Genomic DNA, 15,494 nt, shown 5'->3' with positions numbered 1-15,494 from the left:
GGCTCCCCGGACCTGCCCTGGACTCCAGTAAGTGCCTCGGCCCGGGCCGGGGGCGGCGGCGCTGAGGCCGGGGGGGCGGGGCGGACCCGACCCGCCCGGTCCGGGCCGGTACGGTCCGGGCCGGTCCGGTGCAGTCCGGCCCGGGGGGGAAGTACCTCGTTTATTTTCCTTCTTCCTGTCTTCCTCGATGTTTGACCAAGCAAGGCACTATCCTTTCCCTCCGACGCCTCTGCCTTTGTGTGGCTCCCCGTGTCATAGTCGTTTCGTGCCTCCTTTTCTGTCCCTTCTCCTTTCCCCCCCCCCCTTCTTGTTTTCTCCCGAAATCGCTGCCTGAGTGTGGGGGCTCTCCAAGGGGTTTCGCCTCCGAGGAGGTTGCGGTGTAGTTACCCCGGTGAGCATTTAGGGCTCTGTCACATCCCCAGGGGTAAGAGGATGATCTCATTGCCCCCCCCCCTTTTTTTCCTTTTTTTTTTTTCTTCTTCTTAACTTCGGTGTTTGAACATGATGGGAAGGAGCGATCTTATCTGGGCAGAGCCCTGCAGTGATGGTGCCGGGGAGGGTGTGGGCTCCCGGAGCACCCTGGCTGCCAGCTTGTGCTGCTGCCCGTCCTGCCCGCGCTTGGTGCTGGCGGCTCAAGCTGCAGCTCGAGGCTGTGACAGCTAACGCCTAGGCTACTTGGAGCCTTCTCTTTAGAAGGCACTAGCTCTGAGGAGGGCCTGCTTTAGAAAGCTGCTCTCTAATGTGCTTGCAATACAAATCTGCACTTCCGAGTTGGTTTCCCAGCTTGGTTGTTACCTAGGCTGCTTACTTAATGAAGCAGTGTGTCTTTAAATGGGTAACTTGACTATAAATGAATGCTAAGCTGTAACCAGTTTTGTCATATTTACAGTTTTTAGAACATGTGAAATTCCAAACATGCTTTTGATAGATTATTAGCTTATCAGGCAGACTTAAATACTGTATGTACTCTGCAGTTCCCAAAGGTGTAATTAATGCATAACCTTAATAAAAGGCATTATATTATTACATAAAATAATTGCCTAGTAACATTAAGAGGACAGCATTTTCTCTTTGGAGACAGGCTGCTATTTTTGAGGCCTCTGTTTCTTAAAAATTTTATGCCTAACTTTCACTGGTCACCTCACTAGTGAAATCAATAGAACAGAACAGTTTATCACCAAGTGGGGAAAAAGTTTAGTTATTAATTTGTTAGGCTGAGCATTATGGAGATAAGGCTATTGCTTATCTGAGAGTAAAGTTGAGAGAGTAATTTTCTTAGCTTCTTAAGATCTAGATTTCTTCATGGTTCACCTTCTTACAAAAGCACAGTACTTTGAAAGAGATTGTGAGGTTCCTCTGCATATAGTAATCTGAGCTGCATCTGCTTTTTTGTTGCCTACAAATTGCATATGTTATGCTGGAAGATGGAGCCATATTTGATCACAAAGTTTGGGCCTATGAGATGTCAGGAATAACTTTGCACTGTTGAATCCAGCAGGGTGGTGGGTTTTTGTTTTGTTTTGTTTTGTTGCTTTATCCTCTTCCTTTTTATACACTTAAGCTATGTCCACTATGAAGCAACACAAACACAGTCTTTACTGAGAGGGAGCTGTGCCTGGCAACGTTTTTTCTTTTATGCCTGAGTTTTGAAAATTATTATGGAAATAATGAAATCTTGCATCAGTTTTTCAAAACTGAGTTGCAGGTACAACTTTTAAATGAATTCCTTAGTCCTTGAGAATGTCTTACTATAAATCCCATTATGTATAGGAAGAATTCTTTCTTTAGGTTATATCACTTGTTGTCATGAAGTTCCATGCAGGATAAATTCACAAGGCACCCACTGCAATCTAGTAAGTCTTAACAGTGGGTTTTGAACAGTGGATTTGCCTTTTAAGTCCCTGCAATTCATAGCTTTTCACTAAGTCCTACTATTTCCTACTTCTGGATATATTTTTTTTCTTGTTGATAGATTTGCACAAGTAACAGTATGTAAAATTCTGTCAAGTCTATAAAGTAATGAAATATAGAAGTCCTTTTTTTTTTTTTCTTGCTTGTCATACCAGTAAGTGTTAAAAGGTTAACACTTTAGGTGGGTTACAAGTGGACAGAAATCTCTCTTGATAAATGCCTCTCTTAACCTGATTGATATTTGGAGGGGAGCCTTATAATTCAAGGATAAATAAGCATTGGTGCTGCAGAAAGTGATAATTCAATAGATGGTACTATTCTTTGTGTTACATAATTGGGTTAATACCCAGCATGATATCAGCGAGTACTGGACTGCTGGAGACAGCTTTGCATAAAATATAAAACTTGTGAATCCCTTGTGTTCTGCTTGCAATTATTAAAGATTGCTATTTTACTTTGTTAGCGTAGAAATGTTAATTCCTGATTAAAAATAGTTTTAAAATATTCCTCATCTTTACAATTTAATATATTATATAACCATGGTTAATATTCCATCCTATAGGTATGCATTTCAAAAGTGGAAGAAAACAATATGCAGTAGGTGACTAACTAGTATATTACAGTGTTTAAATGTTTCAGAAGAGTAGATGCTTTTATATAAATTAAAGCAAAAAAGTCTGTAGATGGTTTCTTTTTATCTAGAGTTTTTTCTTTCTAAAAAAGAAGGTAATTGTAATTGGGGAAAGAATCAGTGTATGAAGAAAATCAGAAGTATCTTAATGCTTTTTCCTCTTCCTTCTCCTCTCTCCTTGTATTTGTTCTTTCTCGGGAGTAGGAACTGAGAGAGAGTAGGCAGAAAGAGACCTGTGAATAGGGAAGAGTGTATATTAGGAAAATACCTGAATGCAAGAAAAAGCTTTGTTTTTTCCTGGTGGTTGTGACTTATTTCAAAAGGCAAGGAGTCTAATCAGCAGGACTAATAAAGACTGACTGTATGTCAGAATGTTAGTATAAAAGAAAGGAAGTGCAAAAGTCAGTTTTTATTGACTGTAACAAATTAAAACTTTAGGACATTACTGAAATGTGAACAGATATGCACTTATAATACAGTCTCCAGTGGAGTGTTGGACATAGCCCAAACTGCCAGGCCTGTGAAATTCTTAATCTATTTTAGTAGTTTTAGAATTCCATCAGTGTCTTTACTGATAAATGTCCTTGGTTATTAGAACTGACATCTATCATAGTAAACGTAGTACCTCCAAAATGCAGCAAACCAGAAGCATTGGAGTGAGCGCATCATAAAACTGAGAAGTTTCCTAGCATGTGGAGGTGTGCTTTCCTATAGCCAGCTGTATGTCAGTGTTTGACTTAACAATAGCTTGTGAAGCAAGAGAATGTGTCTTTTCTGCAAAATGTTTTCTTCTTGATAATTAAGAACGATATAAAATGTTCTTAGAAAATATTCACTGGTACTTGGAGCCGAATAAATCTTCAGGCAGTTGTATGATTGCATGAAAATAGAGGATAATAACTTATGGATCTTTAGTGCCAGAATATGGGAATTTAGGTAACTGGCTTTAGCATAAGAAATATTTTATGAAGTGAAGGAAATAGATGTCACTAGGAAACAAATTATGCAAGAAATACAGCAGTCAGTACTCTCTTGCTCTCTCTTTTTTTTGCTTTTTTGCCTAAATACAGCATGACATGTCTGAATGTTGCTTTCAGTGCTTTATAAAATTTTATTAGGAACATGAATATCAATTCTGGTGAATTTATCAGATATGTAGAAATGTAGTTTATTTTTAAAAAGCTGTCTGCTGGAGAGATCAGAGAAACAAGTATTAATTGCTCAAGTTATGCTTTCATGAGTAAAATGACTGAAATAAATTGGAATGAAAGATATGGGTGAGCTATTTCAAAGAATTTTCTACTCTTATACTGATCTTTGAGGTTTTAAAAATCTGTTAGTAATTTTTTATAAGTCTAAGGTCATCGTAGCATTACTTTGTGAAATGTTTGGATACATATTTGTATATTGGCAATTTTATAAATAACACCTTCCTGTTAGTGCTAGGTAAAGCAACAGGATTTTGTTACTGTAAAGGAAGGAAGCTTGGTTCATTGTCTCAATGCTAAGCAGTGTTTTCTCCCTCCAGGATCTTGCAGAAGCATCTAGAATGTGTAGGTGTTTCTTTAATCTTGGAGAAGGAACTTATTAGACTTTCTGGTGCAGAACTATGAGAGCCACGTACTTTCAACAGATGTTATCTGCATGAGGAGGGAGTTGTAGGTCTGGTAGACATTTGTGGCATTCAACAGTTTAAACAGTTTTCAGGTTTGAACATATGCCTTTGCCTTGAAAATCTGAATAGTTTCAGGTATTTTATGTAGAAGAAAGGTGGTTCAGTGGTGAGGTTGCTGCTCTGGGACTTGGGAAACAGGTTCAGCTCACTGCCTTGCCAAAAGCCGCCTGTGTGGCCTGGGACAAGTTGCTTCTCTGTCCCTCAGTTCTCATACTGAAACTGCAGAACAGTAGTAGCTCTCTACATCACAGAACTGTTACAAGGACAAGTCGGAGCTTTTGATATGTTCAGATATGGTAGTAATGTGCGGCGTATAAGTTACCTCATGTTATGAGGGAGAGGTTGAAGTGACTGCACAAGTTAAGAGCTAAGGTAAATTCTATGCTGAAGGAATAAAGTCAGAAAAAGCACATAAGAGTTTTGACTGAAAACATCTTGAATTGGTTGAAAGAGAGAGAAAAAAAATTGTTTAAAATTTTAAGGAGTACTGCACTGTTTACTTTAAAAAATATATATATTAAAATGTTTAAAAAAACTTAACCCAGGCAAAATCTTTCATTGTATCAAGATCCTGTCACACAAGGAACAATAGCAAAGCTGTGTTTGTTCCTGTTCTTTTCTTTGTTTTCAATTTGAGCTAAGCATTACATCTGAATGTTTTAGCTGTCAATTTTGTTTGTTGGTTCTATTGGAATGATTGTCAAAATCTCTTAAACTCCATCAGATTTATTGACCTTTCATTTGAAAGAATATAAGGAAAAATCAACTTCCCCCACCCCCGAAGGGAAAGAGAAAAAGAATTTGAAGACACTGCTTAGAAGTGGTTGCAGTAATTTTATATAGCTAAAAGTATTTGGGATTAAGAATCCTTCTGTTGGAAATGTAAGATGGTATTGCCATTGCTGTAAACTGAAAGTATAGACTAGAAAACAATAATCGGGCTTTGCAAACACGAGTTTCCACTGTTGAGAGTCTACGCCCCCAGGAACAGTGTCTATACTGAACAAGATGTGTGATAAACTTACTGGTTTAATATGTAATTATTTTGATGTCTGTGCTCTCCGCAGTTGCTTTGGTCCCCTATACATTTACATCCCATGTCCAAGAAAATATGTCTTGTTCAAACTTGTTCAGACTAGTGACTTAATTAAATGTTCCTCTTCTAAGCACTAGAACAGTTACATGTCAAGTTTGTTGTAAGAGTGAGCAGTCCTCTTAAAACTGCACTTGAAAGGATGTTGTTAAATATATTGGTTAACTCTTTAAGGAGGTTTATAATAACAAATACAAACTTATGCTGTACTAACAATTCATTTGGCAAATTATTTTTCATAGCTGCTAGCGTCTGTGCCTGTCTGCAAAGTTAAGTGGGGAATGCTTCAAGGATGTTCTATTACTTCAGAAACATTTCTGCTTAGTAATGACTTCAAGCTTTGGTTATACCTTTTTTCCTCGTGTGTGTGTGTGTGTGTTAAATCTAGTTCACCTTAAGCGTTAAGAAACTTCTTTATTTATACTGTGTTCATACTGGAATATTGGTGCCCTGATTTTGGGGTGGATGGAAAGGATTCGTTTGGTTGATCCATTTGTTGCCTTCTTGGGGGAAGACTGCAGTATAGTATGTTGAAAATTTGCCTGTTGCATGTTCATGGTAGTTCAGGATTTCCAGGCATGTTGTTACACATACACAGGACTTCTGATACTTCTCGAGTGTTTGTGTCTTGCTGTGCATGGATCAGACATCAGTCCTGTTAAGTACCAGGAGCCTGATTGTTTCCTGGTAGTATTGGGATTACTTTGTAGGTGGAGTACTGTTATTCTCCATACACATGGTAATTCACTCTTTGAGAAATACCATCTTTGTACAGAATAATTACTGTGCAGTAAACCTGGTGTTTGTGTCATTGCACGTACAGAGGATAAGGAGGAAGATCAAACAATGTATTCACCTGAGACTGTTCTTTTCATTATTTGATACTTCAAATGAACTGAAAAATTGGTTATTTATACTTTTCTAGTTAAAATCTGCGGTTGGTTACAAGCGTTTAAAATATACCATATGCTGAGGTCACTGTAGACAAAATTTTTAAATGTTGTCTTAATCTTGTGTTCAGATGGCTTGTAATATGCTGTGCTGCTAATAAATATATATGCATGCTGCTATATTTTTAACAATGTAAGAGTATACTATGAGGCTATTTTCAACTTGTAAACTTCCTAACTAGTAAGCCTTTCGATTGTTGCGTGCTGCATAGGAAAAAGGTGCATGTTTATTTGCGCTGGTGACTTTGTGTCCAGGATTTGCTGTATGACTGGAAATGGGCAACGCTGGCTCAGAAATGGCTGGCAAACACTTTACTGTATTTTTAACCAGCATAACCCTTTTTGCATGTTGAACTTCCTTGGGTCAGATAAGCTCCATCAGGATTTGCAGTTTGATGGAAATAGGTTTGGTCCTTCAAAGTCATTGGGATGCTTTTGAGAATCTTGCCTTTTCATATTTGAATATAAGTTTTGGTTGAATTTGAAATTACTGGCAGTGTATGTAATCAGAATTCTCAAAGTGATTGGTCTAAATGAAACAGTTACTAGTAACTGCATGTTTAAATAACATTTTATCAATAATGATACTTTATTTTGAAATGAAAAAGGTTTTGTTTGACTAATAAGTAACAAAATAATATCAAAAATAAAATCAAATCCAAACCTGCATTATTAAACACTTTTACTGGTCTGTAAATTTAAATGAACAAGCTTTTAAAAACTTATTTTAAAATAAGTCAAAGTGAGTTGGTGTAACTATCTTTTGTTTTTCTTTAGCAGTTGTACTCATGCTCTCTTTGGTTTTATCTCATTTTTAGTAACTTGGTATGGCCTAGACTTAATATGGAGTGGTGACAACTGTACCACTGACTTCTGTAAAAACAAACAAAACAAACAACAAAAAAAAGTTTGTGATCCTATTCTTCCATTGTCTTTTGACTTTGTTTTACTCTGTTGCTTTCTGGGCTAGCTCATCCACCATAGGTTACTGATATCTAAGTTTAAAGAGTGCCTCTCATTATGACTTTGTTTCACAGGATGCTGTTTTTATTGAATTTACTCAATTGCATATAGAAGGAAAATTAAAGTACTTGTTTTACATAGGCAGAATAGGCAGAAACCATCAGTAGGTGAAGCAGGGTTGCTCTTTTGTTTTGGCTCTCTTAAGAGATAAGTTTTCTCTCTTGTGCATTGCATTTTCTCACTTCTTGGTATTCCATAGCCTCGAGCCTGCTATTGCCAATAATTTAACTTGGAAGAAAGGAGTTAATTTAAGAGCATGAAACTTCACTTGCATAAGTTTCTGTAGAAACTTTTGAGCAAATTTTAGTCCATTCCATTATGGAACTTGCAGATCAGTATTTGAAATAGGCTAGCAAATGAAAGGTTTAGGTAAGTTGAGAACATTTTGCTTAGAACTCTGATCCTTCCCTAAAATGTACTGAAATTTTCATCTAGACTACAGAAGTGTCACCTCTGTCCAATCTAAAGGTGTAGAGCACATGCATTAATATCATTGTCCATGGTGAGTTACTGCAGCTTTCTAGCAAGCAATGTGGAAAATCTTAACTACAAGAGTAGTAGGAAGTGAGGAGGTGGTCTGTGTTAATTAACTGCATGCATCTTTTTCACAGTTAGTTTTCTCTCGGATGTTTCTTGATTCAGTGTCAGTCAACTCTTTTTCATTGGTATATTATTATACCAGGGGCCTCAGGGCAGTTAGAGATTTTGCTGAATTCAATTTGTACTGAAAGAAGGTATATCAAACTGTATACTGTGAAGGTATTTCTGTTTTAAAATGTGTTTTATATTATAATAGATGTTGGTTATATGTGGGTGTTAAAAGCGCCCATGATTAATACTCTAGGTTTTAAGAGGTAGGTTATATGGGATAAAATGATAGAAATTTGACTCATTGAGGTATACTGGAAAAGAGAGGAATAGCTGGCTATCCTGTTTTCAAAAATTCTTCCCAGAAAACATAACAGATCAGATGTGTTTTGAAGACAGAATGAAGACTGAGTAAGACCTGAGTGTAGACCACTGTAATTGTTAGATGATTAGTGCGCATGATGCTTCCATACTGTGGCTTGGTTTGGTTTGAAGTTGGATTAGATGTTGGGAGGGGGTGTATTGTTTGACATGCCTCCTAGCCGCCTTGAACAGGGATAAGAGAGGTCGCTACTACTGATACTTATAGGGCTTTATTATTATTATTATTTTTTTTTTTGAAGAGCAGTTTCTTATACTTAGGAATTCTTTCCCAGATGAATACTGGCCTGTTATAGTTATTTTTTTTCCTTATTCTTGACCACTTTGGAGAAGGAATTTAGTTTTAGTGGTCAGTGTTTTCTGGAGGTTTCTAGTTCTCATCTGTAGATACAGTTAAAATATTAAGGATAACTTTGCTTTGTTTGATGCATATGCAAGTTATGTCTTCTGTTTAATGGACACCTACAATATCTGTTGTGTCCTGTAGACCAGAAATTAAACCATGAAGGGTGATTGGGAAATGCTCAACATGCTATTTTAAAATAGTTAATCCCAAAATATCTTGGGCACTTGTGAGGATCTGGTGGATGAGAGAGATCAGTAAAAAATGAGCAAGGCTGTTGTTTCTGGACCTAAATTATGTATACAGTGTTCTGCCTCTCTACTGGGAAGTTTTCAAGGGGTTGAAAATGAAGAAACTTGTAAAGAACTATCTCAGAAGACTTACGTAGCTTATTTACAGAGGGTTTTCTGTGCCGTTTGCCTCAGTCTTTTCCCCCTCCCTCCCCATCTGTTTTGTCCTGGAAATGTGTAAGGAAGAAAGCCTTCATTGCTGTGTTTTTCAACGTACAAGCAGGGCAGTCTTGACTCATCCCTTACCCTTGGGAGTCAGTAAATGGAGCCTACAGTAAAAGAGAGAACCAACTGGAGAGCTGCTGATTTACAGCAGGAAGCTGACACTAATTGCACAGGCAAAAGCCGAGAGTACTTAACAATTAAACTGTCCCTGGAGCTGCAGGAAAGAGTGGAGGAGATTGCTGGGGATACTACTTGCCTTTGCTGTGTAGTGAGGGAGCTAGTTTAAATAGCAGAGCCTGAAGGGGAAGAGGGGAGTGTGGGTGAGCATGGCTCATAGCATTATTTTATATTTATTAAATGTAGTTTTATAAATATTCATCATTTCACAGAGGTAAGTGAGTAGGTAGTAATGTATGTTTCTTAATCATCTTAGGTAATTCAAAAGAAAGTCTATTCTTGAGATAAGTTAAGTCCAAAGTTCAAAATACTCATAATCAGAGCAGGAAGTACAAGTGTCAGCCTAAATTACAAAAATGAAACTAGTAATAAATATACACAGATTTTTGAGGAAAATGCATGTAAAATAAAACTAAAAAGCATTAAGTAGCAGTGACTGTCTCACTTTATTTCTTAGTTAAGCTTTCCTATAGAAAGTGCAAAGTCTGTTTTGGACCCAAGAACTGCACGATCTTTTTATTTATATGAAGTTCCACTGACTCTTAACAGGCCTATGCAGCCGATCAGTGGTCTCTGCCTGCTTTGTGTAAAATGAAGTATTAGCTCTCGAAGGAGAGATTGGGCTATAGAACTGTTAGCATTGCGTACTACTTTAATACTCTTGCATAGACTTTGTACTTAAAGATATGGAGGAAGCAATGAAACCGTAAAGGAGGAACGGAGGTGAACTCAAGAGCAGATGCTGGTGTGAAACTAAAAATAGAAATTAACGTAGGAGACTTGAAACAGTCTGTGTTGTAAGGGGTGAAACTGGATGCTTGCATGCCTCTTCAGGTTCTACTTGCAGAATCATGCATTTACCGTTATAAACTGGGCAAAGGTGCTCTGTGCTTTTTATTTATAGTCATGTCCAGGGGGTCAGCCTTCTGTTTGTGAGGTGGTCCCTAAATGTTGAGGCATGTTAATATATGGTATACCCTCCAGGAAAAACAGTGGTGAGGGGAAATGTGAGAGAAGCTGGGCTGAGGTATGTATCTACTTAAATTAGTACATTGCCACTGGAAAGAGGGATGTAAAATTTCTAAAATAAGTGACGTGTCCTGTTTGGATTATAACACAACCCTCAGAAGGAATTTGAAGGAGGTGAAAATTTTTTGAGTTCTTATGTGCGAATGTTGAAAGACACTACAAAATGGGATTTCAAAAATATTTTAGCTTCTGGTTGATTATGACAAGAACCAAGGAGGAATGTGTTACGGAGATTTTTTTCTGAAACAGCGCTGTATCATTGACCCCTGTCTCTTCCGCCACACTGAGGTGGGGGAAGGCAAAATGAAATGACGTGTGTGTAACTGATTCTAGGCTTGGTACCTTTTGTCTCTATTTTTTTGCTGGAACTACTGAGTTAGGGAAGATCTGGGAGGAAGCACAGCTTTTCCTTTCTAAGAACTCATAATCTTTTTTTAGTATCAGACTCAAAAAGTGGGCAAAGGATTTCTTATATTGCTCTGTGGTTTTAGTTTCTGCTGCAGCAAAATAACTAAATATGTGTGTAATTAAATGCTGTAGAACACGTTTCAGACTTGGAGATTTTTGTATTGGAATCCCCTGAAATAATATTTTCATGAGCATTAAAGTGTACCTATGTAAAATAGCATCCATATTCTGAAGCACACTTCAAGGCAAAATTCTGGTGAATAGTTAGATTGGTGGTCTTCCAGCCAAACTTCCTACATTAGCTGAGGGATTAACACTGAAGTTTTGTAATTCTTTCAACAAAAATCTTATAAGTAACAGGCTAATAATTCTGTCTGTTGCTTTTTTGGTCTGACTAGAGTTGCCAGGAAGGGTGTCATAGTGGTGGTTTTGTCATATGTGTTGAGTTTCTTTAGCAACTGGAAGAAAGTAAAAAATCGGTCTTATGTGCATCACTAAATTATGATTTGTTAATGAAAGCTGAATAGAATTGGTAATAATTTACAACAGATTCTCGCTAATGTGTAATATGATGAAAGCAGTTTTTCAAAACTGAAATGATTGCATGATTTCACATTTGATTTTGATTTTATGATGTTTGAGTTCTTTTTCTTTAAAGAGCATCACTAGTAGATCTTAGTAATTCTATGAGGAATTTTGAACTAATCTGGAGAAAAAAATCAGTTATGAAGCTTTTTTTAATTAACCTCTAGTTCATCCTGTATTTTCATCAAAGGAAAAAGGAGCTGAAAGTAATATTTTATAGGCTAAAAATTAGCTGATAGTACTTTGAAGTAAAATATCTATATGGATTTTCTTTTTTCTGTGAAAATTGGTTTGACAAATAAGAGAAAGCTTTGTAATCTTGGGGTTTTGCCCTGAAAAAATTAAAGCACCTGAGTAGCTTGACTTCAGTGAAGTTATATGCTCAAAATGGATTGTTATGTGGTGTGTTTGGTTTTTTTGTTTTGTTTTTAAGATAGGTGCTCCTGTAGGGAAAAGTACTTTGAAAAATTTTATTGGTTTTATTCAGCAATTCTTAATGGGCTTTTATTTTGTTCAGAAACAAGTTTTCCTTGTTTCGCTTTCTTCACATTTGCAGAGAACTCGGTTTAAGCCTGCTTAAACAGGAAACCAACCACCAATATTTGCTTTTTTATAGGCACAGGATTTTTCTAGGCTTTATATACTCTTAATGTCAAGCTGTAATTGTATCCAGGAAGTGCTGTATATTCTGTTGAGGGACCACATGGGACAATCTAGGACAATACTGGTGAATGGTGTTTATTTTTTTTCATTTAAATAAATTAGAAGCATGTGTGATGCCAAGTTTTGCCAGTTTAGAGGTATAATTTAGGGAACAAACACCCTTTAGCTACATGTGTATTTAGAGATGTTACTATAGTGTAAAGTGATCCCATGAACCAGAGCATGAATTACTAATGAACGTTAGTAACAGTTATGACGTTGTCTTAATGCTCAAGTGTGTGTTTTTACTGTTAGTTATAACCATAACCCAGTTATAACTTCTCAGACTTGTGATAATTAAGTTGAGGAACACAGCAAGAAAATTTAGATTACCTTAATAAATTTGGTTACTTTATTGAAGATCAAACCTATGCCTTCGAAGTTTAAACCACCATTGCATACCTTAAATATGCAGGCTCCTTTGCCTTCTGTGGCTGAAAAGAACAGATTGGTCACCTGTTTAATGGACAGCTTATACCCATTCAGTGTCCTTTCAGCTGTATGGAAAATCTTGTATCTCAAACAAAAGTGTGTTAACTTTGTTAAAGAATATAAATTAAAATTTTTTGATTAAAAACTATATATGCATTAAAATGCATTAAAAATGCATATATATTTAGAATTTAACTCTTTTATATTTAAAAAGACCTGAATTTTTGTAACAATCTCTCATCAGTTTGATATTGCAGTCTCTTCAGCTTTCTGTAAATAATTATTGCTGAATTAAATTTATTAGATGTAACCCTGATGCCAAACTCAGGATACCAGAGACTTGAATTGGCATCAGTAAATTAATTGGTGTTGGGCACCTAAAAGGTTAGTAATTACAGGCTGGATTAATTGACTCAAAATTGGTTGCTAGAATTTTTTCTAGTATGGTGTTGGAATGATGCTAATCAACAAAAAACTGTTTCTCAAAGTGGTTGAAGCTAGATTTGAACAGTAGTCTTGAGGAATTAGTGGTAAAAAAAGAACACGTGGTTTTAGATATATGCCTACGTCTACATATATGTATATCTGATCCCCTCCCCCCAATAAACACTTTAAAATGTATTTAGCAGTATATCATCTTTTGTTATGTTGCTTCAATATGTAGATACAGCTAGTCATCAGGTATCTGCCTATTATATGTATATATAACTGTATTCACACCAGATAACATGAAGCAAGAAAATAGTGAAGGCAAAGAAAATTTCAATAAATTTTAAAATGAAATTGTGATATTACATAGTGCAAGCTGGAAACTTATGATAAAAGAGTCTGAAGTGCTTAAACCTTTTATGTCTGATGTTAATATTTTGGGGTATGTACTATTTCTGAGTTTTGTAACAAAATGTAAAGAAGACTGAATTGTTTCTGTCCTGCTCCGGTAAAGATTGGCATCAGTCTACTTTTATCACTTTAAATGTTGGTTTATTGGCATTTTTAAATTAATGTGGAAATCTACTTTTGGTCTTATGAAGCTGGCTTTTAAGGTAAAATAACTGTCCCTTAAGATAAAAGGAAGCAAAAAATAATGCAATAACCAGCAGTAAAATGGAGCAGGAAAAGGTGAAGCAGGCAATATGGGAACCAGGTGGTCAGCAGTACAATTTTCTTAAAACAAACAAAAAACTTAGTAGTGCACATCAACATGAAAGATTTCAATTTTAGACTAACAGGTGCATTCAAAGTTGTCACTTGCGCATACATTAAATAGTAAAGATCAAATTGTATAAGGATGAAAAAAAAGTGTGATTTTTACCATTGTTAGACTTGAAGTTCTTTTCGTAGCAGAATTAATGTAAACATTGTTTCTAAAAGCCTTTCTGTTGAATTTGCTTAAGCAAAATATGAAAAATCATGTCAGACGGAGCTGCTGACAAAGATCCTTTCTTGACCATGAAAGGCAACGTTCAAAATAAGAAGTGTAAGCCTAGCGTTATCTAGATTTTGTGCAAGTTGTGAAAGAGAATATTTGGTTATTCTCTGCTGATCTTGTTAAAACTAATAGTCTTGGTTTTCTACTAATATTTACTGCTTTTATCATTGCATTTAGGATATTAGGTATCCTAAATATATTTCAAAGAAATAATTCTAAAGTATCTAAAAATTTAGTGGTGATGGGGAAAACATTCGGCTTCATTTACTCTTCTGAATGTAGCATGCAGTATAGGTACAGAACAGTCTTAAAATCAGTAGCAGGAAATTTTGGTTAACTTTCATGCTTTTTGTTCTGCAGTGTAATGTTCAGGGTCAGAAATGCCTTATGTGGATCGTCAGAATCGCATTTGTGGTTTCCTAGATATTGAAGAAAATGAGAATAGTGGGAAGTTTCTGCGGCGGTACTTCATTCTGGACACACGAGAAGATAGTCTGGTGTGGTACATGGATAACCCACAGGTGAGATGTTCTTGGCGGTTAGTTATTTGGCTTCTAACAACTTCAACTTTTTTCTTAAGTAAATCTGTTAAATACCTGGAAGTGGGTTTTCATATTAGTTTTATGGATCAAGAAGCTTTAAGAAAATGTTATAGTCACATAAGTGAAATCACTGTAAATCATTCTCTCCCCTTTACTAATATGTGCAGTCCTTTACAGAAAAAATATAATTTGTATTTCTGCTTAATACTTTTCCAGTTGCAGTTAGTAGTAAAACACTTAAAAACAACTCTCTGGCATCAATAAATTGCCAGTATATGAACCCAAGTATTGACATAAAGGAACTGGGGGTCAGATGAGAGTTTAAATACAATCCCACATGTAAATCCGTCATTAGTTTTGAAGCCTGATGTGCCATGTTTATTTTGTTTTCCATTTAGTACCTTGAACCTGTGTTGCAGGTTCTTGCAAACACTAGGTAGTACTATATCATATATAACTAGATGAGCCTGAATCAAGAGCTAGTTTCACTACACAGATCTGTTAATTCAGCTTTAACCTTATGTGGAAGTATGTAGTTTCCTTTACATCGCTTGGGTCAGTTGATTGTTTCATGTTACTTTACCTCAACAGAATCAATCATCGAAAAACAATTCTAATGATTCTTGCAATTTTGATACAGCCTGAATGGTATATGAATGAGGAAAGCTTATATCCATCATGCTGGAGAGCATCCTTATATCAAAGTTACTTTTACAATATACACAGTATCAATATGTTTTCTAGTTCAGGGGAAAATAAATAATTGCTTAAGGTGTGGATACTGAGACAGTGAAAGCATAGGATCAAGGTCATCTGACTACTATATGCCAGAAGACTATTATGCCAGGAAAACTAGATTTAAAATGCAGTAGAAGTCTACCTTTCAAAGGAACAAATAAAAATTACAAAATGATGTGTAGATCAATGAATGTGACTTATGAATAAAGCATTCAGAAGTTCCTACTGGGGAGAAAAAAGAAGCAGTTTCTGAAAATAAGAGATTTCAAATGTGTGATCTCAGTGAGTGAAGTATTCTTTTTCCTTTCTTCTTGTGATATGTCCAGACCATGTGGGCAAAAAGCTTGAAATGTTGTAAAAATCGCAGTTCTTCAGAAGCTTTTTAAGACTAGTGGTACTTTC

General features: G+C 36.2%; 1 protein-coding gene across 7 annotated transcripts in view; it reads left to right on the top strand.

The window, feature by feature from the left end:
- The window catches only part of PLEKHA1 (pleckstrin homology domain containing A1), a 36,442-nt gene continuing 20,948 nt past the window's right edge, over positions 1-15,494 (top strand). For all 7 annotated transcript variants that reach the window (XM_026064004.1, XM_026064000.1, XM_026064002.1 and 4 more), the window contains exons 1-2: positions 1-27; positions 14,173-14,333. In XM_026064004.1, the coding sequence (XP_025919789.1) occupies positions 14,193-14,333 (141 nt within the window). In that variant the 5' untranslated portion in view covers positions 1-27; positions 14,173-14,192. The remainder of the gene's footprint in view (positions 28-14,172; positions 14,334-15,494) is intronic.

This window comes from Apteryx rowi, unplaced genomic scaffold, assembly GCF_003343035.1.
Source record: "Apteryx rowi isolate R43461 unplaced genomic scaffold, aptRow1 scaffold_206, whole genome shotgun sequence".
NCBI classification, from domain to species: Eukaryota; Metazoa; Chordata; class Aves; order Apterygiformes; family Apterygidae; genus Apteryx; species Apteryx rowi.
The sequence above is the reverse complement of the archived record's forward strand: the minus strand, read 5'-3'. Positions and strand labels throughout refer to the sequence as shown.